We start from the raw sequence: 22669 nt of genomic DNA, 5'->3' as shown, positions 1-22669 counted from the left end.
ATGTTCTGTTTGACAGGCACACAGCCAAGTCCAACAGATATAGAAACTCGAAACACTTTAAGCAACGCAATTAATGAAGAAATGGAAAAATTATCTGGACAGCCTAGATGACAGTATAAACAGTAGCAGATTTTTAAAAAACAATACCAAACATGTATACACTAAAACATTCCATGCCCACTAATTCAAGATGCCACACTGAAGAGTGATGGAACCATCCCCTCAAAGAAGAAACAACTGCACAGTCTAATAAAATATGAAACAATAAGCCACAAAATGACCACTCCACAAAACAGAGCAATAAATAAAAAATAATGACTAACAGGTAAATGAATCACAAACAACCCTCCCATTTACCTCACAAGAAGTTCAACAAATGATAAAAACTGCAAGGAAAATCCAAAGTAGAAGGACCATATCAGATCACAAACATGCACTCCAAACACCTCAAATACCCTCACTGAAATCTTCAACCTTTTCCTGGACTCACAACAAAATCTCATCCTAATGCTCAAGAAAGGGAAACTAACCGATAATCCACCATCATATGGCCCTATATCTCTGCTTCAAACACCATTCAAATTCATGGAAAGAATATCACCCATGATATTCCTCTGTCGGATTCTCAACATGGATTTTAACCCAGCATACAACCACCACAGACCATTCTAAACTGACTCAAATGATCTTGGATGGTGTCAAAACAGAACTACCCTAGAAGCAATACATACATATATTATTTCTGATACTGTACCAAAACACATCCTGATCAACCATATCTTGAACAGAAATATGGAAGACAATGACAAGAAGTGGGTACTCAACTTCCTTTCAGGCAAACAAAACCCACATGCTCAACCAAAACCAAAGCTCCAAAATTCACAATACATGCTTCAATAGTGCCCCACAGGACTCATTCCTTTCACCCTCATTCTTTACCTTTTCCTCCAAGATGTACAAACTTCTCCTCCTCCTCTGAGAATTTAGTCCTATTCTGAAGCTGCAGTATGAGCTCCAGAACACTTCAAATTTTAACAAGCAGCAAACCAATTCCAACACTCCTTAAACTTCTTAGAACACTGACTTACACAATATAAAACTGCACTCCAAGTCACCTTCTCTTTCAATAATCATCACTTTACTCTTTTCTACAACTACTTTCAGATCTCACTCCTCACAGACATTCACAAAACTCTGATCCCATTACTATTAACAAGCAACACATCATCATCTGCAAATGTAAGTTTTGAAATATTTGATCCCTCATCACTCTTCATCAGCTTTCCTCCCATCTCATGTCTTACTTTAACTTCACTCATAACTCCATTCATATAAATACTGTACACATAAAGTCCTCATTACAAGATACTTGTATTGGCGGCCTTTGTGGCATTAAAGTCCTCAGTAAACTACAAAAGAATTACTTACTAAAGTACATTTGCTGCCTATAAAGCTAGTTTGCCAGTTTCCCCAATTAACAAGACCTAATGTATTGGAGGAAAAAAAAAATCAAGGGGGGGGGGGGTAGGTCTGCTTTGGAACACTTGTTGACTTCCAGTGAGAACTGCCTGCATATTAAACAGCCACTGGGACAACACACAGCCTACTCTCCTTCCCAGCATGGTACTCACAAGTGGGGGTATGTCCGGTGCTGGAGGTTCCAGAATGGGATCCACAACTGGTGCTGCCTCTGGCATCACTGACTCCGTTGTATCCTTCATCCCAGCTGTGTCAATAGGTGTGAAAATTATATATACTGTACTGTATTAATTGACGAGGAAAAGGGAGGACGAGAGATTGACGAGAGTATTGTGAGTGTAAGTGTGGGGGAGGGAGAGGGGAAGGGAGGAAAAGGGAGGGGGAGACTGACGATGAGATGGACAGATTGGGTGGAGAGGTACTGTACAGTATATAAATCAGAGTGGTATGAATTGGAGGGAAATCAGAATGATGGGAGATGACATGGCAACAGGAAAGTGATTTGTCTGTGACCACAACCTCTCATATAAAGGCATGTAGCAACAGAGCGATGCACAGACACAAAGCATCATCCTTAACCTATTCAATCCAGTGATGTGTTTACTGTACCAACTTGTTCTTGTACCTTAAGGTGATTTTATTCTGCTTCTGGATGACCTCTAGTAGTAAAGGAAGAAATGAAGGTTACAGGTATATACAATATAACCTCCCCAATTTCAAAAGTCTACCCTTAGCTAAAGAAAACCAACCAGGAACACTAAGAATCTTACATCATCAAACTGAAGGAATTAAGTGTTTATTATATGGGCTACAAACATCAAAACCAAAACCAGTTGGCACATTCAATGTGATAATGCAATTTTAATTTTATTTTTAATACCACCCAGGAAAGTTGCTCTGATTGGGAGAGTTTTTGAACTACGGGTGTAAGATTTAGCATTCAATTGCCTGTTTACTGAGAGGTTTCTGCTAGATGTAACTAAAGTAAGATTACAAAGACAGGGTTAACTACTTCTCAACAACTGCTAGAAACTGTTGAAAGAAATGGTTTCAGCTCAGACTTGCTGAGAGGGTAGGGGTGTATGTATACCCCTAATATCTAGGGGTCATTTATGAAACAACTGTGAGTACAACTCTCATGTGTGGGGAGGCTCCCCACATACAACTCTTATCAATAGGGTGGAGTCAAAGGCTTTTCATCTCATTAACTCTCCTCCTCTTACTGACTCCTTTCAACCTCTGTCTCTTCGTCGCACTGTTGCATCTTATCTCTTTTCAATCGCTACTTTAATGGTCACTGCTCCTCTGAACTGTCTGCATGCATTCCTCCACCTCTAGGACAGGCGCGTAGCACCCGTCTAGCAGCAAACTCTCATCCCTTTTCTGTCCGACTCTCTAATGCAAGAGTTAACCATTACTCCCAGTCCTTCACTTATGCAACAGGTCAACTCTGGAACCATTACTCCCAGTCCTTCACTTATGCAACAGGTCAACTCTGGAACCATTACTCCCAGTCCTTCACTTATGCAACAGGTCAACTCTGGAACTGTCTCCCTCTGTCTATTTCCTGCTACCTATGATCTCCAGTCTTTCAAACGCAGTGTGTCCAAACATCTCGAAATGAATGGATTTTGAATTTGGCTCTCTCTTGTATTTTGTTTTTCTCTTGGAGGGAACTATCATTGCGGGCTCATGGCCTTTGGTTCCTTCTTCCTTGCATTTATATAAAAAAAAAAAAAAAAAAAAAAAGGGGGTAATTAGTCTGACTCCCACATTATAAGGTGCATTCAGCACTCTCATCATGCACTGAACAAAGAGCTGTCAGATACTGAGGGGACATCTAACCCTGCCTACTCCTGGTTTCAATAAAGTACCCCTACTAAGACCTTAGGACACTATTTACATGTGACTGAGTTTGCCGCCTAAGGGTGATGATTGTGTGGCTGGTTACCAAGACTGTGGCCACATTTCACTCATTTGGTAATACAGTACTAATCTCAAAGATGAGAGTAGCCAACCACCTACCATCTGCACTGGGTGTCCCATAAAAAGTATGCCAAAATTTAGGAGGTTGTTTTTAGGTTCACTGTGTGTAATAAATGCTAATACACACAGATCCTGTTCTCAACTATTATGGAGCTATAACAACTGATGATCTTATGGGTGAAAATGGTCTCTCTCTTGAGATGCAAACAAACAAACAAACAAAAAGTCACAAACTAACACTGTATTGCGAAGGGTTTCAGTAAGTAACTAAATCAAATAACACCACAAGTACTTACCTATACAAGCATCTCACAAGATATGAGTTAATAAACACAACACACTTTTGACTAAAACATGTTTATGGTTGTGACAGGTACAGATACAACACACTCAGACCTAAAGCATCAGTTTGGACTGCCAGGAAAATCTTGACAACCCCCAAAACATAAAAGATGATTATGACATAATACTGTGCAAGCAACTAAAAATGAGAACTAGTTTTTGAAGTTAATGATACAATGAACTGTTCTCTATAATATCTGTACATAAATATTTTATGAATTTTTATGAATTGAAAGTGCCATCAAGAGCAAAAGTTTGCTGACAATCTCCAGCCAGCATTGTGTCATGCCTTCCATATTTCCTCCCAAAACATCAGACAGCATACTCATACTCTTTTGTTGTATTCTTCAGATGGGTATCAAAATTTTTTCTTTCAAAACCTTATATTTCCACACTCAGAAGGAATGTGTAAGTGAATTTTTAATCATGACAGTACACATGGCATGCCTCGCTCTGATTTTATGGGGAAAATGTCTTAGCATTCCACAGTTGTGAGTGAGTGAGGAGGGTACACACGGCATGCCCTACCCCGCTTGCCTCGGAGTTCAACCACAATGAGCGCCACAACGAGGGACAGTGCCAGCAGCAGCACCAGGAACACCACCTTGGCCACCACTCCACTACCATTGCCCCCGACACCACCACCACTGCTTGTTGACTGGCCACGGTGGCTCCCATTCACCGCTGCCTTGCTGGTCTTCACCTCAGCCACATCATCATCAAGATCATCTGTATGGGAAGAAGACAAAGCCTTAGATTAATGCCTATCAACTACAGGAAGGTCAATAAAGCAGACAATCATTTTGGTAAGTCATTGTGCATCCTTGAATGTGAGCCCTGGGGGAAGGAGGAGCTAGGTTTCTGACTGAAGAGTCGAAAGGATGGATGGGACGGGAATGTATTGGTGCAGTGATGAGATGGGGTACACTGAGATGGTCTAGGCATGTTGAGAAGATGCAGGATGACAACTGGGCACAGAAGGCGAGAAGTGTGAACATTAGGGGTACGGTTGCGAAGGGCAAACTGAAAAAGATATGGGACAAGGTCATAGAGTGTGACCTCTGGTATATGTGACTGAACACGGAGGCTGTCAGAGTTTGGCAGCATGGACAGCTGCCATTAGGTGACCAAAGCCAATGTATGCATGCATGTTGGAGCCTATATAAATGATACTGATAAATGGTAGTCTTCCTGGGTACATGACCAGCAGAAGTCAATGTTACATCCAGGCACCCAACTGTCATGAAGGCAGACTATCAATTTTTGCTAAGTCTCAGTCTTCCCCTGGAACAAGACCTGTAGCAGTCAGTGTTACATCCAGGTACCTAATCCTACTGCTAGGCAAAACACGGACTACGGGAGATAAGCCCAGTTCACAAACTGGACAAGCCTAAGAACTGAACTCAGGTTCTTCTAGATATAAGATGGACATGCTGATGCATGCATCATCAACTTCTTCAGTATATGAGGACAATATTGGTTAATGACTCGGTGTGTCAAGGAGTAGGCTGATCATCTACTCTTGAATGTACCTGACTATAGTAGATGAGCTGCAGGTGCTTATACCTTGAAGAGGGTAATGTGGAACTAACTGCATGGGGAAGTGGGAAGGGAAAGGGGTGACTGGGTGAAAGGAAGGGATGGGTGGAGGGAAGAGGGGGATGGCTGGGGGATAGGTGTGGGTGAGTGGGTAAGGAGAAGGGATGGGTGAGGGGAAGGGATGGGTGAGAGGAAGGGATGGGTGAGCTGAATGGACTGGTGAGGAATAGGGACTGGTGAGGGGAGAAGGGATTAGTAATGGGAAGGGATGGGTGTGGACATATGAGGGGAAGGGGGATCGTGAGGGGAAGGGGGATGGTGAGGGGAAGGGGGTTGGTGAGGGGAAGGGGGTTGGTGAGAAGACTGGGCATGAAGTGGTAAAGGAGTTAGACAGACCTAGAAAGAGTCAAGTACAGTTAGGGACAAAAGTTCTTTTAATACTCCACTGCGACTACTTTACACTTAACATGTCTCCGTCACTTTCTTCCTTAACATATCAGTGTGATATCTATGAGCAGAGAAACATACCAAGCCTCTCTCAGCACAGGAATACTAACCTGATGTGAGTAGGGATAAAATGTTACGCAAATTTTAATCCCTAACAATATGGACACCTACAAGACAAACAAGGGCATTTCATCTCCAAGTTAGCCTGTAAGATGGCCGCAGTATGTGACATCTGCGGAAAAAAAAATGTACAGTATATTAATCAGCGTAGTTAATTATAATGTCTCTTATCACCACACTACTTCAAACTATAGCCTATACTGTACTACATTTTAAAAAATCATCATCATCATCATCATAATTCTGTTTGTCTATCTGTCTTGCCTATCTATTTGTCATTTTGTCTATCTATATCTGTGTATTCACATTACGCTGGAAACAGTGAACAAAATTTGCGCAGTATTTTTTATCAATGATCGTTAGATTTGATTTCTGAGCGAGCGCGTGCTGAGGCGTCCACTTGTAGATGCCTTTGCCTGGTTGTTGTTATTATTATTATTATTATTATTATACCACTTCAAATTCGATAAAATGGGCCAAAAATCCATGCACAACACTAATTTTAAAAAAAAGGTACACTCAAACAGCGAAAAAAAAAAGTGCGACTTGTTATCAATGCACCATTTCAAACCAACACACCAAACGAAATAATAATCACGCCTTCAAAAATGACTGCAACACACACACACACACACACACACACACACACACACACACAGCCTTTATCAGCAGCGCCCGGACCATTCAAAAAAGCACAGGGCGTTGGTCTGATAATTATGTAACAACTGATAACCTGCTACCGGTGTGTACTGATGATAACACTGCCCCACCCTAGTTTTTTTTCATACCTCTCTCAATCCATTCAGCACGAGACATGTGTGACTAATATCCCCTGGTAGTCTGGTTTATTCACTTTAACCCCTTCACTTCGATGACGCACGAGTATGAGTCTTGTTGACCCCAAGACTCGTATGCTCGTCGGGTAAGGAAGCTCCCTAACGCCTCTTCCTTAGCGATTTATTTTTGGATATGGCTGGGTAATATCCTTTTTATACGTTATTTTTGCACTGTATGGCGACAGTGGAAGGATTATGTATACGGTGGCTGGCATTCAGTCATCTTTGATCAAATCCTTACCTAAAGTGATAGGCTTTTGCACATCCACATATTTACTGTTTCCTGAAGATTTGGTGAAAATTCGCCCACAACTTTCCGAGATTTTTAGGCTACAGATACATGCGGTACACGCATAGACAGACACCGACAAAAACTACATCGTCTCGCCTTCGTTAAAAATTATGTAATCGGAATGAAAGGATTAACGACACGGACATTTCTACGTTTGCAACCTACTTTCCGCAGCTCAGTGTAAACATAAGATAATATTATACCCCTGCATCATTTCCACAGAACTTCTTCGTGACTAGCACCATTTTCTTGTGTTAATCTCTTGTTATAGCTCAACATTCAAGATGGAGATGGCAATTTTACGCCTCGTTAAAGTGAAGAGAATAATTAGCTTAGTGTAACAGGACCCACCGTGTCAATATATACATGTTCTGGCTAATACCGTACCTCACGTTTGAACACTTGCTCCCTCACGTCTGTCTAGCCTGAAACCTAATCACTCGTGCAGCAGACTGGCGACACACACTCACAGACCGGTTTCCACTTTTTTATATAACTGAGAGAAATAATCCAATGCTTAGTTACCCTTGCCAATATGCATCAGTACAAAGGGTCCTTCGACTCAGCTGAATAAAATCGTCTGGGGTTTGAGCAGATTAGGGGCGCAGAGACTGGTTTCCACTTCTTATGTAACTGAGAAATAATCCCTCGCTTAGTTACCCTTGCAAAACCGTCTCAGTCCGCTTATTCTGAAGCTCCTAAACCTCACTCAGCTGAATAAAATCGTCTGGAGTTAGAGCAGATCAGGGACACACAGCTGTTTCCACTTCTTACGTAAATGAGAAATAATCCCTTGCTTAGTTACTGGTACCCTTTCAAAACCGTCTCAGTCCGCTTATTCTCAGGCTCCTATACCTCACTCAGCTGAATAAAATCGTCTGGGTTTAGCAGGAGTGGACTACAAGTCATCCTGTGCATAAGAGTTAATGGTGACAGTATTAACACTATCAGGTTCCCATAACCTAGGTGAAATCAAGGACATCAACTGGAAAAATAGAATACCTAGAGCTGTTCCGACGATGAGAGGGTTAAGAACACACCAAATTATATAAAAAAAAGGGTGAAGATGAAAGAGTGCATGAGGTTATATGATGGTGAGAGGAAAGAAAGGCAGGAGTGTACAATGGTTATTTGTTCACTGCATAGCCCACATCCATCCATCCCGTCTCTACCAACATAGCCATCTCTCTCTCTCTCTCTCTCTCTCTCTCTCTCTCTCATTATTCTCCCTTCTTCCCTCACCACTTCTCTTCCTTTCATTCTCTCTCCTTCCCTTCCACTCCAACCCGTACCACACACACACACACACACACACACACACTCTCTCTCTCTCTCTCTCTCTCTCTCATTATCACTCCCCTTACCCTCTGCTTCCTCTCCCCCCTCCTACTTTTTACAGCCTTCTCCTTACCTCCTCCCCCTCCCACACACTCTCTCCCTCCATTCTCTCCTTTTAGTGCCATCTCTCTCCCTCTCCTCCCTTCCTTCTCTCCTCTCTACCTCCCTCCATTACTCGTCTTTTCTTCCTCCATAGTGAGTAGAAGAGAAACAGAAAGAGACTGTAAACCTAAGCTGTATGGCATAAGTTACATAAAAAAACACTGGATTGTTGCCTTATCTCTTGGTGTGTGTGTGTGTGTGTGTGTGTGTGTGTGTGTGTGTGTGTGTGTGTGTGTTGTAACCTTCCACTCTCTCGCATCCCTCTCCTCCTTCACCTTTCCTTCCCCTCCACCCTTCTTTCCTCCCTCCTGACATGTCTTCCTCTCTTTTCCTCTTCCTCCCTACTCGTCTCACTCCCTTCCCTCCCCTTCCCTCTCTTTGTTCTCCTTTCCTCCCTTTCTCATTCGTCCACTCCCTCCCCTCCCTCCTTCCTATCCCTCTCACTTCTCTCCATCCTCTTATTCTCCCTCCTTTCTCCCTCCCGCCCCCGCTCATTCACCCTCTCCTCTCCATTTCTCTCCTTTCTCCTTCCTAACCCCTCTCCTAATCTTCCTTTAATCTCTCCTCCCCCTCTTCCTCTTCATTCTTCCTTCCCTTCCCTTCCTCCTTCCCATTCAGCCTCTTCCCTACCCCCTTCACTTCGGCTGCGATATTTACAAACCTTCACTTCGGCTGCGATATTTACAAACTGTCATAAGCTTAAACTGTTCCTAAGACTGTTTATAATTTTAACTTCACTCGCACAACTACCAGATACTTGACACCAGTAGGCTCCTGCGACACAATAATAATAATAATAATAATAATAATAATAACTAATAATAATCTGAGGCGACACACAAATCTAGCCATCTATATATTGCCAGACGCCTTAATCTCGTAAGAGGTGGCCACAAACAAATCGCCTCCATGTCGCCCTGTCCCCCGCCATTTCACTGCCCTGCTCCCAGCTCACACCCCCCTCTCTCATATACCTCTCAACCCCATCCCTCCATCTCATCCTCGGCCTCTCCCTCCCCCACCCCCCCTCCACCTCACTCACAGACTGTACACTCCTCGTCAGTCTCTCACTCTCCATCCTCTCCACATGGCCAAACCACCACAGTGTGTTTCTCCTAACGCTTCCTATCACATCCACATCCACACCACAATGCACCTTCACTTCCTCATTTGTCAGTCTCTCTCCTGACACACAAATGATTCCCGATATTTTGAATAAGTTGGTAGAAAAAATTGGTTACGGTCCTAAACACTTTCTTTTCTCTTTTTTTAGGTAGTGGGAAGATATGAGGTTTGGTCATGAAAATACAGCAGATGAAACAAAATCTTGTTTGAGTTGTATGGTGTAGATTACAGCTCTCTCTCTCTCTCTCTCTCTCTCTCTCTCTCTCTCTCTCTCTCTCTCTCTCTCTCTCTCTATCCTTTTATGCCACTCCCCCCTCCTCTTCCTCCCTCCCTCCCTCTTCCTCCCGTCTCTCCGTCTCTTCACCCACCACCACCACCAACTCTCCTTCCTTCTCATATTCCTCTCCCTCCTCTCTTCTCTTCTTTCCCCGTAACCTCTTCTTTCAAACTCATCTTTCTTCATCCTGTCATTCTCTTCATTACCCCTTCTCCATCTTCTTCATCCTCCTCCTCATTACCCCTTGCTACTTCCCTCTATTCTTCCTTCCTCTCCTCTTCTCTTCCTTCATCATCTTCCTCTTCTTTCCTCCTCCTCATCATCATCATCATCATCATCACCACCACCACCATCATCATCACCATCACCCTTCTTCATCATCACCATCATCATCATCCTTCATCATCATCATCATCATCATCCATCCCAATCCTTTCCTCATCATCATCATCATCATCATCCATCCCAATCCTTTCCTCCTCCTCATCATCATCATCATCATCATCATCATCCTACCCCCAATCTTTCCTCCTCCTCCTCCTCATCATCATCATCATCATCATCATCATAATCATCATCATCATCATCATCATCACCACCCTTCTTCTCTTCTTCTTCCTCCTCCTCATCATCATCATTATCATTCTGATCTTGCTGTTCTGGTGCCTCCTTTTACTGCCCCTCTCACTCCTGATAACCGGGAATAGCACAGTCAGGTCCAGTCAGTCAGCCAGTCAGTCAGGTCCTATACACTTTCCAAGCCACTCCACTTCACACATCCAACCGGTCCAACACGGGAGTCACCAACCATCCACCAACCATCCATCCATCCACTCCTCACATATCCACCCATCCATTCCTCACATATCCACCCATCCATTCCTCACATATCCAACCATCCATTCCTCATATACTCAACCATCCACTCCTCACATATCCATCCATCCAATCCTCATATATTCATTCAACCATCCATCCATCTACTCCTCACATATCCAACCATCCATCCGTCCATCCACTCCTCACATACTCAACCATCCATCCATCCACCTCACCTGCCTAAATTTACTCACTCAAACCCATCAACCACTCCATTCATTCCTCACCCACTCACTCCATCCACATAATCCGTCTCAGCCCACCCATTCAACCATTCAACCCAACCATGTGTGATAGTATTTAAGAAAGCATAGTTTATTTTAGTACTAAGATGTTAAGTATTTTGCCAAAGAAATAATTCACACTTTTTAAGTCTATCTATCTATCTGTCTATTGCCAGACGCCTTAATCCCGTAACGGGTGGCCACAAACAATCGCCTCCATGTCGCCCTGTCCCCCGCCATGTCACTGCCCTGCTCCCAGCTCACACTTCCCTCACTCATATACCTCTCCACTCCATCCCTCCATCTCATCCTTGGCCTCCCCCTCCCTCTCCCTCCCTCCACCTCACTCACATACACTCTCCTCGCAGACCTCAAAATCAGTTGATCTGGACTACCTTCAATAAATCTTTGAAATTTTAAAATCTGTCAACGTTCTCACCCACTCGACTACCCTGCCATTTAAGGTCTGTCTATCTATCTATCTATCTATCAGACGCCATAATACTGTAAGGGGAGACCGTTTGTCTTTGAGTTAGATGTTTTATTGGGAGGGGCACTAACCCTTCGCCAATCCACTTGCTGACACGTAGGAAACATATATGGGTTGGTTATATGGTTACCACCCAGCGTTGTAAATGGTTTCCTGGCTTACAGGAAACCATTAAACTTGTCACTGAACGCAATGCCACCTGAAAAGGAAAGAAGAGTAATAAAAAGTGACAGGAAGGATGGGAGAAATAGGAACAGAGGAGAGCAGACACAGAAAAAGTGATGAGGAGAGGGAAGACGTAAGCAGCACTACATCAAGTGAGTGGATGATGGTCGCCACCACATGCAATTCGCTTCTAAATCCACCCACTCATTACTTGCTAAATTCCAGTCGCATTACCAAAACTCAGTGCACGTGGGTATTAGCAAGTCTCTCAAACGCAGTGTGTCCAGGCATCTCGAAATGAACGGATCTTGAATTTGGCGCTCTTTTGAATTCGTTTTTCTCTTGGAAGGAACGGTTTGCGTGCTCCTGGCCTTAGGTTCCTTCTTCCTTGCATTAAAATAAATAAATAAATAAAAAGTCCCAAATGGCTGACAATGAATTAATGGAACATCTGTCATTTTTTGATGCGTTAAGCCAACATCCCTTGTCAGAAAGTGGGCAGCAACGGTAAGATTCAAACATATTTTATCTTTATCACATATTTTATCTATCACTTATTTCTATTACATATCTTTATCACATTTTATCTTTATCACATATCTTTATCACATTTCTTTATCACATACTTTATCACATTTTATCTTTCACAAATCTTTATCACATATTTTATCTCACATCTTTATCACGTATCTATCACATATTTTTTCACCTATCTTTATCACATATTTTATCACATATCTATCACATATCTTTATCACATATCTATCACATATTTTACCTTTATCACATATCTTAACCACATATCTTTATCACATATTTTTATCACATCTGTATCACATTTCCTTACACATATTTTATCTTTATCACATTTCTTTATCACATATCTTTACCACAGGCTTTACAAACGATCATAAAACACTGGGGTCTGTCCACAACTTTGCCCTTTCGGTTCTAACAATCTCAGTCTCTAAACTCACCCACTCATCATCCACGTCAGCCATTTCTCTGTTCATCTTCCCAACCAGCCACGCAGAAGAAGCCTGTTTAAGCCTTCCTTCATCCATCTGTGTTTAGTTTCAGTCTAATACATCCATCTGTGTCATCTACGTTTCGTCTTAGTGTCATTCATCCATCTGTGTCATCTGTTTAGCCTAATATAAAGTTTCATTCACCCATCTGTCACTTATATTTTGTCTATAAAGTTTCATTCAGCCATCTGTGCCATCTGTAAACAGCCTCACCCATTAACCACCTCACCCAGACCATGTGGAGAGGATGGAGAGTGAGAGACTGACGAGGAGAGTGTATAAGTGAGGTGAAAGGAGGGAGAGGAGGGGGGAGGCCAAGGATGAGATGGAGGGATGGAGTGGAGAGGTATATGAGAGAGGGGGGTGTGAGCTGGGAGCAGGACAGTGAAATGGCGGGGGACAGGACACCATGGAGGCGATTTGTTTGTGGCCACCCCTTACGGGATTAAGGCGTCTGGCAATAGATAGACAGATAGATATTAATGTCCGCAACTGTACATAGAGGAACAAATCACTTTTCCAGTTCCAATATAACCGTTTTCTTACAACTGGTGTCTTAGCTGAGGTAATTGGCAAATCAGCTTTATATGCAGCAGTGGAATAAGTGGAATACGTCCCCTCTCATGGTCAGGACAGCTCTGGCTCCCTGTATCCTACTTCGCCTAATGCCAGACGATTTTATTCAACTGGGAGAGAGTTACAGACAGTTCGTTCACCTTAACCTGACCCATATTTTTGTCCTTTTGCAGCTTAGTTCACAAAGCTCAGTGATAAAGACAACGCTACGGCCCTACATTCTTTACGTGGAATTCTTCGTGACTAGCATCATACTCTACTGTTAATCTCTTGTTCCAACTCAACGTTCAAGGCAGAGATGCGGCAATTGTAGAACAAGTGAAAGTGAACAGAGTATAGTATTTTCACCATTACCCCTTTCCTGGTGTGGATAAGTCTAGCCAGCACCACAGGATTTTATTCAACCGAGTGGATTATAGGAGCCGCACTGCTAATACGCCTTGTGTAATTTTCTGTAGGTTATGGTAAAATGAAATGTTAAGAATTATAAAGATTTACACTACTATGCGTTGTGTGTTGTGGTTTGCGGGCTGCATCTAGGTGAGGACAGAGTGGGTTGGTTGTGAGTTGTTTAGGAAAGATTTATAACAAGATTTACGCCAATATATTGTGTGTTGTGGTACGTTGAGCTGCCATAAATTGAGGACAGAATGGACTGGTTGTGAGCTGTTTAAAGAAAGATTCATAATAAGATTTACGTTAATATACATTGTGTGTTGTGTTGGGTTGGGTTGCATTTAGCCTAAGTGAGGACAGAGTGGACGGGCTGAGCTTTGTATAAGAAGGAATTAGAACAAAGATTTTCTATATACATTGTGTGTTGTGGAGTGTTGGGTTACATTTAGCCAAGGTGAGGGCAGAGTGGACTAGTTGTGAGTTGTTTAGGAAAGATTTATAACAATATTTTCAGTAATATATAATGTGTGTTTGGTGTGTTGAGCTACTATACAGTGAGGAAAGGGTGCACTGGTTGTGAGTTGTATAAGAACGATTTCGAACATAAGATTTCCTATATACATTGTGCGCTGGGGTGTGTTGAAGTGCATTTAGCCAAGGTGAGGGCAGAGTGGACTAGTTCTGGGTCGTTTAGGAAAGATTTATAACAATATTTTCAGTAATATATAATGTGTGTTGTGGTGTGTTAAGCTACTATACAGAGAGGAAACGGTGCACTGGTTGTGAGTCGTATAAGAACGATTTCGATAAAGATTTCCTATATACATTGTGTGCTGGGGTGTGTTGAGCTGCTGTATCAGTGAGGACCGAGTGGATTGGTTGTGAGATGTATAAAAACGATACAGAACAAAGACCTCCTATATATATTCTGTGTTGGGCTGTGTTGAGCGGCCATAAAGTGAGGAAAGAGTGGACATGCTGTGCTTTGTGCAAGAAGGATTTATAACAAGATTTACGTTAATATATACTGCGTGCTGTGGTGTTCGGCAGATTCACGGTGAGTGGATTGGTTGAGCTGTATTTCGTGTACGTGCTGCATACACTGTGAACTGGCCTGGTGAAATTTGTCTCCCTCTAGGATGAACAGTTTTTATGGGATATCTGAGGGCGATTCCGGTTGGTGGAGGATGCTGTTTTGCTGGAGGCTATGCATGGCTGTGTTGGCATGGGTCTGTACATGTTAGAGTTGCATAGCGTCGACTAATGATGGAGGGATACTGTGCAATATACTGTCGGCATCAGGAGTGCTACAGTCTCTCCAGTTTTCCTCTCCACCGACACTGATGACTGATCGATAGCTAAATAATGTCAATAGCGAACCTCATTTGTATTTTTTTTTTTTTACGTGTTCGACTCTGGGCAGAGGCTTCAGGGCCAATTCCCAAGTCCCAGTAGTCCTCCTTGGGGCCCAGTAGTCCTTCTACATCTCCACATGTCACCACTTCGGTGCTAACACCCACCGTCCATATTGAATACATGCTAGGGCTGTCTCATGCAGGACTGGTGTATTGGTATTAGCGGGGGTACTTTTATGACATGTCGGCGGGTCTTCTGGCAGATCAGAAAAGTCTGCTTTTGATGACATTCAAATCCTCAAACTGTTCCCTGCCCCAGCCGGGATTCGAACCTGGGTCCATTTAAGACTGCAGGCCGCCTCTCTACCGATTCTGCCCGATGGATGGTGTGCCCGGCATTAATTCAAGTCTTCCTTCCTTCATTCCATTCCTGCATTTATTGCCAGGCTGGAAAGCACTCTGCACTATTTCTACATCTTAAACTGACTCCTGGGCCATGATATCACTTCTGTCGACAAATGCTTCAATTCTGAGCTACTGTACTCGTTTCATTTCCTCTGCATGTTACTTCTCTATACAGTCTCTCAGAGGAAACACTGTTTTCCATCACTCTGCACTATTTCTGCATCTCTGACTGACTCCTGCACCATCATAGCACTTCTGTCCACATGTGCTTGAATTGTGTGTGTGTGTGTGTGTGTGTGTGTGTGTGTGTGTGTGTGTGTGTGTGTGTGTGTGTGTGTGTGTGTGTGTGTGTGTGTGTGTGTGTGTGTGTGTGTGTGTGTGTGTGTGAGAGAGAGAGAGAGAATGGTAACGAGGTGTAAAATGATTGTATTGGAAAGCGAGGAGGGAAGGACAGCCAAGAGTGAGAATAATTACACATACAGAATGACTCTCTCTCTCTCTCTCTCTCTCTCACACACACACACACACACACACACACACACACACACACACACACACACACATTGTACCGATAGTTCATATCTGCTTTGTCCTACCCCCCCCCTTTCTCTCTTACGCCTCACCCATCCATACCTTCTCCCACCCACCCACTTACACTCCTCTACCCACCCACTCCCCCACCTATAGCCACGTGTCACTCTGCAACCCACATACCCATCAATCAACCCACCTCACCCACTTATACCCTCACACCCACGTACATTCACCCACCCACTCATCAGCCCACCCACCCACCCACACACACACACACACACACACACACACACACACACACACACACTCACCCACGTACACTCACCCACCTACCCACACCCACACACACACTCACCCAGCCATACTTCACCCATCCACCCACTTAACCACCCGCTGGCAGGTCATTAAAGGTCTCCCACTCCTGCTCCCCATCCCCACCCTCTTGCATTTCCTTCCTTCCTTCCTTCCCTCCTTCCTTCCTACTCTCGTTTCCTGTCTTCCTCCTTCCCCTCCCCTCTTCCTTCATCTTTTCTCTCCTTGCTACTTTCCTTCCTTCCTTGCTTTAACACCACCTTCTTTCCCTCACCTCTCCTCCTCCTCTTCCCCACGCCGTCATCCCTCCCTTCTCGCCCCTCCTTCCTCCTTCGTTCATTCTCTCTTTCCTCCTTCCTTCCTCCATGGTCATCCCTCTTTCCTTCCTTTCCTCCACTTTCATCTCTTTCATTCCTTCTACTCTCTTCCTTCCCTCCTCTCTCCTTCCTTCACTCTGCCTTCCTTCCCTCCCTCTTTCCTTCCTGTTTTCCTCCACACTTCCATTTCTCCTTCCTTCCCTCTACTCTCATCCTTCCTTCCTTCCTCCACTCTTCCCTTCCTCCTTCCTTCTATCTCCACTCCCTTCCTCCGTTCTTTCCTCCAATCTCCTCCCTTCCTCCCTTTCATTATCCACTCTCGTCCCTCCTTCCTTCACTGTCCTCTCCCTCATTCTTTCCTTTCTTCCTTTTCTTCCCTAACTGCCATCTTCCTTCCTTCCTTCCTTCTTCCTTACTTCCTGCTTTCTTCTCTCTCTCGACCCTTCGCACTTTCCTTCCTTCCTTCCCTCCTTTCTATTTCCTCACTCTTACCTCCTCCTCCTGTCTTCCCTCCTTCCCCCCATCTCTCTCCCTCCGTTACTCGTACCCAATTAAGTGCCAATCTCTCTCTCTCTCTCTCTCTCTCTCTCCTTTCAAATTAATACTTTTTATATATTTTTTCACAATAAACCAAATTAACGATACTACAATAACTCAAAAATTGCCCAGATCAAAATAATTTCACTTCAAACATCTGCATCTACACATTCAAATTTCCACAGGTCACCCCTTCACAACGATGACGATATTGTAATCTAATTTCGGCCCCCATAAGAAACATTTTGAGTCGTATTCTAACTGGCTTTGGAGGTTACCTAACACTTATTTATTAGCGACTTATTCTGATCATCATCTTGTCTGCTACTTATGCAAAACGATATTTAAACGATATATCTAAACGACATATTTAAACGATATATTTAAAAAACATTTAAACAATATATTTAAACGATATATTTAAACGACATATTTAAACATTTAAACGACATATTTAAACGACATATTTAAACGATATATTTAAACGGTATATTTAAACGACATACTCAACGACATATTTAAACGACATATTTAAACGACATATTTAAACGACATATTTAAACAACATATTTAAACGATATATTTAAACGATATATTTAAACGACATATTTAAACGACATATTTAAACAACATATTTAAACGACATATTTAAACGACATATTTAAACGACATATTTAAACGATATATTTAAACGATACATTTAAACGACATATTTAAACGATATATTTAAACAACATATTTAAACGACATATTTAAACGATATATTTAAACGACATATTTAAAAGACATATTTAAACGACATATTTAAACGACATATTTAAACGACATACTTAAATGATATATTGAAATGATATATTTAAACGACATATTTAAACATATTTAAACGATGTATTTAAACGACATATTTAAACGACATATTTAAACAGCACATTTAAACGATATATTTAAACGACATATTTAAACAGCATATTTAAACGACATATTTAAACAGCATATTTAAACGATATATTTAAACGACATATTTAAACGACATATTTAAACGACATATTTAAACAGCATATTTAAACGACATATTTAAACGACATATTTAAACGATATATTTAAACGACATATTTAAACGACATATTTAAAAAGCATATTTAAACGACATATTTAAACGACATATTTAAACAGCATATTTAAACGACATTTAAACAGCATATTTAAACGACATTTAAACAGCATATTTAAACGACATTTTTAAACAGCATATTTAAACGACATATTTAAACAGCATATTTAAATGACATAAATGGCTCACAATATAACATTCTGGCGTAACATGAAAAATAAATCGGACTGACATAGGTGTTGCGATGACTGTTGAGCTTAAGTGCTATCTTCATTAACCCCTTCAAGTAGAGGAGTGTATGTGAGTGGGGTGGAGTGGGAGGGGGAGACCGAGGATGAGGTGGAGGGATGGAAGGAGAAATAATGAGATATGAGATATGAGTTGCAAGGAGGGAGGACATCCTAATGGCAGAAGACAAGGTGACATGGAGGCGATTTGTTTGTGGCCACCCCTTCATGGATTGAGGAGTCTGGCTATAGATGGAGAGATACTTGTAAGGGGGGGGTATGAGCTGGGAGAAGGGCAGCGAAATGGCGGGGGACGGAGCTACATGGAGGCGATTTGTTTGTGGCCACCCTTTACGGGATTGAGGCGTCTGGCAATAGTAAGATAGATGGATCTGTAATAGTAAAAATATCGTGTGGAGCAGGCAAGAATACACCAATGGACTTAATCACATGAGTGGATGGTTATGACGGATATATTCAGTTGAGAAGAGGCGCCTTGTAGTGAAGGGCTTAACATTAATATCCGGTACTGATAGGAGGGGAGGGGAGGGGAGAAGGAGAAGGGGAGGAGAGGGGAGGGGAGAAGGGGAGGGGAGAAGGGGAGGGGAGGGGAGGGGAGAAGGGGAGGGGAGGGGAGGGGAGAAGGAGAAGGGGAGGGGAGGGGAGAAGGAGAAGGGGAGGGGAGAGGGAGAAGGATGCGGATGGGGGGAAGAAAGGATATGGGGAGAGGTACGGTAGTGAAAAGGGGACAATTGAGGAGGGGAAAGGAAGGGACGGGAAGGGAAGGGAGGGGAGGGGAGGGGAGGGGAGGGGAGTCATGTTCACCTTTAATATGACACTCTCTCACCCCACGCAAGTTACTACTACTACTACCTCTCTCTCTCTCTCTCTCTCTCTCACACACACACACACACACACAGTAAATTCGTTTAACAATAAACAAATCAACAAACTAACCCTCCATAGAGAAAGACTTGAGCAATGTCTGGATATCAATAGACTTCTTATCGGTCCACTCACCCTGGAGTCAATACACCTTATCTTATCTCGTAGGCTTCTTGTCCTCGCCTCCTTTGGGGAGGCGGTGGCTGAATCGGTAGGGAGGCGGTCTGCAGTCCTAATGGACCCAGGATCGAGTCCCGGCTGGGGCAGGGAACAGTTCAAAGATCTGAATTTCATAAAAGCAGACTTTCCTATTCTACCAGAAGACCCGCCGACATGTAAAAATCTATCTGCTTCCCCCAAGGAAATATCCCCGCTAATACCAATACATCAGTCCTGTACGAAAGAGCCCTAGCATGTACTGAATATGGATGGTGAGTGTTAGCGCCGAAGTGGTGACATGTAGAGGTGTAGGAGGACTACTGGACCTTGGGATGAGCCACTGCTCCCGAGAAATAGGCCCCGAAGCCTTTGCCCACAGTCGGACACGTAAAAAAAAAAAAAAAAAAAAAAATAGAGGGAAAATATAAACAAATCCGACTGGACAGGCAGACTTCTTTATCCTTCCCTTTTTCAGTTCAGAATGTACTTCCTCTAGCAGTAAAATGGTTAACAAAAGCAATATTTAACTCTTCTGTGTCAATATGTCTCTCCTGTGCTTAATATAATCGCCTGGGAGTAATAAGAAAAAACTAAAACTACATCTGACTGCATTGGTGAACTCCGATGACGCTATGTTTACGTCACTCCTGAGACTGGATTACTTTTACGTTCCGCTGAGGAAATAAATCAACTGAGACGCCCCAAACTAACACCCCTTCACTACGATAACAGAATTTAACCCTTTCAGTCACGTGACGATCTGGTTGGGCTTTGGATATTATTTGTACAGTAGGGATTATAAAGTCTCAATAAATCCATTCAGTGTTTTATTTCGCTCCATCAACTGAAAAACAAATCGTTTAACGAAAAGAATAAATTTTAAATGTCGAGAAACTGAAGGGGTTAATTCTTGCTACCGCCCTACGACCTTGTTCAGCTGAGGAAGTATGAGTGTGGCGGGAGAACAAATACTGTGGTTAAAATAAATTATACTTAACCTTTCATAAGAAACCGTAACGCGTCCCCAAATTAAACCGAGACCTGCACACTCGTACAGTCGGCATCAAAAATCCCGTTGCTGCCTCTCTCGGGAATATGAAGCTCGTCAAACCGTACCTACCAACGCTAAATGAAACCGATCCACTGCTAAATACAGCGATTAGTCACAGCTGCCGCGGACTAACGGCTGAAATTTCGAAGTCCATGGAGAAAGATGTAGAAGAGGCGACCGAACGTTATGCCAATTACACAAAACTACAAGACCTGCACATTCTACCATCTCCTACCTTCAGTACCTCACTATGATACAAACTGTGAAATATAAGATAGTATACACAATTTCTCGACAAAAAACATGAGATAAACAGTGTGTGTGTATTTGCAGGAGAAGAAATGGAAGAGTTCCCTTATATTACATCTGAGTTGCACCTCTACACACACACGCAATTCACTGATACAAAACTGTGAAATATAAGATAGTCTGCACAATTTCTCACAAAAAATATATATATATATATATATATATATATATATATATATATATATATATATATATATATATATATATATATATATATATATATATAAACTGTGTGTGTGTTTTTCCAGAAGAAATGGTAGAGTTCCCTTATATATCATTTCTAACCTCTACACACACACGACATCCCTTCATTCTTGCTATACCCACACAATCTGATTACGCTTTACTATCCTTCAATACGAGGGGCCTCCTAGCTTCAATAGTCCGACATTAGCTACGACATTATAAAATACACGTCCTCGTGATGAAAGGGGTGCAACAGGAGTATATTTTTACCCTCATGAAATGGGCACCAAACCTGCACTCCGATATTCACCAGCCTTATCCGAAAATAAATCGCAAAGGAAGAGGTGTTAGGGAATACGAGAATGCGGATGTTCGATACCGTATCTGTTAATCCGTTTACAAAAACAGGAAGTAATTTCTGAGGTAAATGAAAGTGGTTCATAAGGGAAAATTTGCACACACACACACACACACACACACACACACACACACACACACACATCACTAACTTCAAAACACACATCTCCACACACCACTTCAGTCAACAGTACCAGATAAACATGACTAAATCCCACCTCTCTCTCTCTCTTTCTTTCTTTCACACACACACACACACACACACACACACACACCACTCTCTCTCTCTCTCTCTCTCTCTCTCTCTCTCTCTCTCTCTCTCTCACACACACACACACACACACACACACACACACACACAGAGCCGTCTCAGATCTGCCCAAGTTAGGACAAAGATGAGTCGAGATAAGAAAATCAATGAGGTATGCACTGATAACAAGGCGTATCAGAAGGAAGATAAGGAACACAGACATATGCAACGAGAGGGAAAGTATTATTATTATTATTATTATTATTATTATTATTATTTATTTTTTTTTACTTTTTCATGGTCTGGGAAATACATAATCGGATTGAAGTGGTTAAGAGGACGCCATTGTACTGATATGGTGGTTATTATTATTATTATTTACTTATTATTATTATTATTATTATTATTATTATTATTATTAGTGTTATTATTAGTGTTGTTGGTTATTATTGCTATTATTTATTATTATCGTTATTATCATTATTATTATCATCATCATTTTTACTGTTCCTGTTGTTGTTATTATTATTGTTGCTGCTATTATCATTATCATTATTATTATTATTATTATTACTACTACTACTACTACTATTATTGCCATACTACTATCATTGTCATTTTCATTATTATTACTATTATTATTATTATTATTATTATTATTAGCAATTATTCCCGGTAACGAGGGACGATTTTATTCAGGGACGAGTTAGTTATAAGAAGCTGGTAGTGTTAATACTGCCTCATTCCAGCCGGTTAAGGAAGCTCCCTAACAACTCTTCCTCAACGATTTGGTTTTGGATATGGGTGGTGAATATCCTTCTGTACGCTATTTATGCAGAGTATGGCTTATTGGATGGAATTATTTAACACAGAAGGGGAAAGCTGCGTGCATTAAAATAAATCGCTTAGGAAAATGTGTTAAGGAGTTTCATTAACCGACGAGAATACGAGCAGGTTTTTTTTTTTTTTAATACAAGGAAGAAGGAACCAAAGGCCAGGAGCCCACAAACCGTTCCTTCCAAGAAAAAAACAA

General features: G+C 42.0%; 1 protein-coding gene across 2 annotated transcripts in view; it reads right to left on the bottom strand.

Moving 5' to 3' along the window:
* The window catches only part of LOC145406097 (aspartyl/asparaginyl beta-hydroxylase-like), a 103879-nt gene that overhangs the window by 41939 nt on the left and 39271 nt on the right, over positions 1–22669 (bottom strand). For both annotated transcript variants that reach the window (XM_080277294.1, XM_080277295.1), the window contains 2 exons: positions 4336–4536; positions 1632–1726 (listed from right to left, as the gene is read on the bottom strand). In XM_080277294.1, the coding sequence (XP_080133420.1) occupies positions 1632–1726; positions 4336–4536 (296 nt within the window). The remainder of the gene's footprint in view (positions 1–1631; positions 1727–4335; positions 4537–22669) is intronic.

The sequence above is a fragment of the Coenobita brevimanus genome, chromosome 69, assembly GCF_032717465.1.
Source record: "Coenobita brevimanus isolate Jiangsu-jjx chromosome 69, ASM3271746v2, whole genome shotgun sequence".
Lineage (NCBI taxonomy): Eukaryota > Metazoa > Arthropoda > Malacostraca > Decapoda > Coenobitidae > Coenobita > Coenobita brevimanus.
Note: the sequence above shows the minus strand (reverse complement) of the source record. Positions and strands in the feature narration are given on the sequence as shown.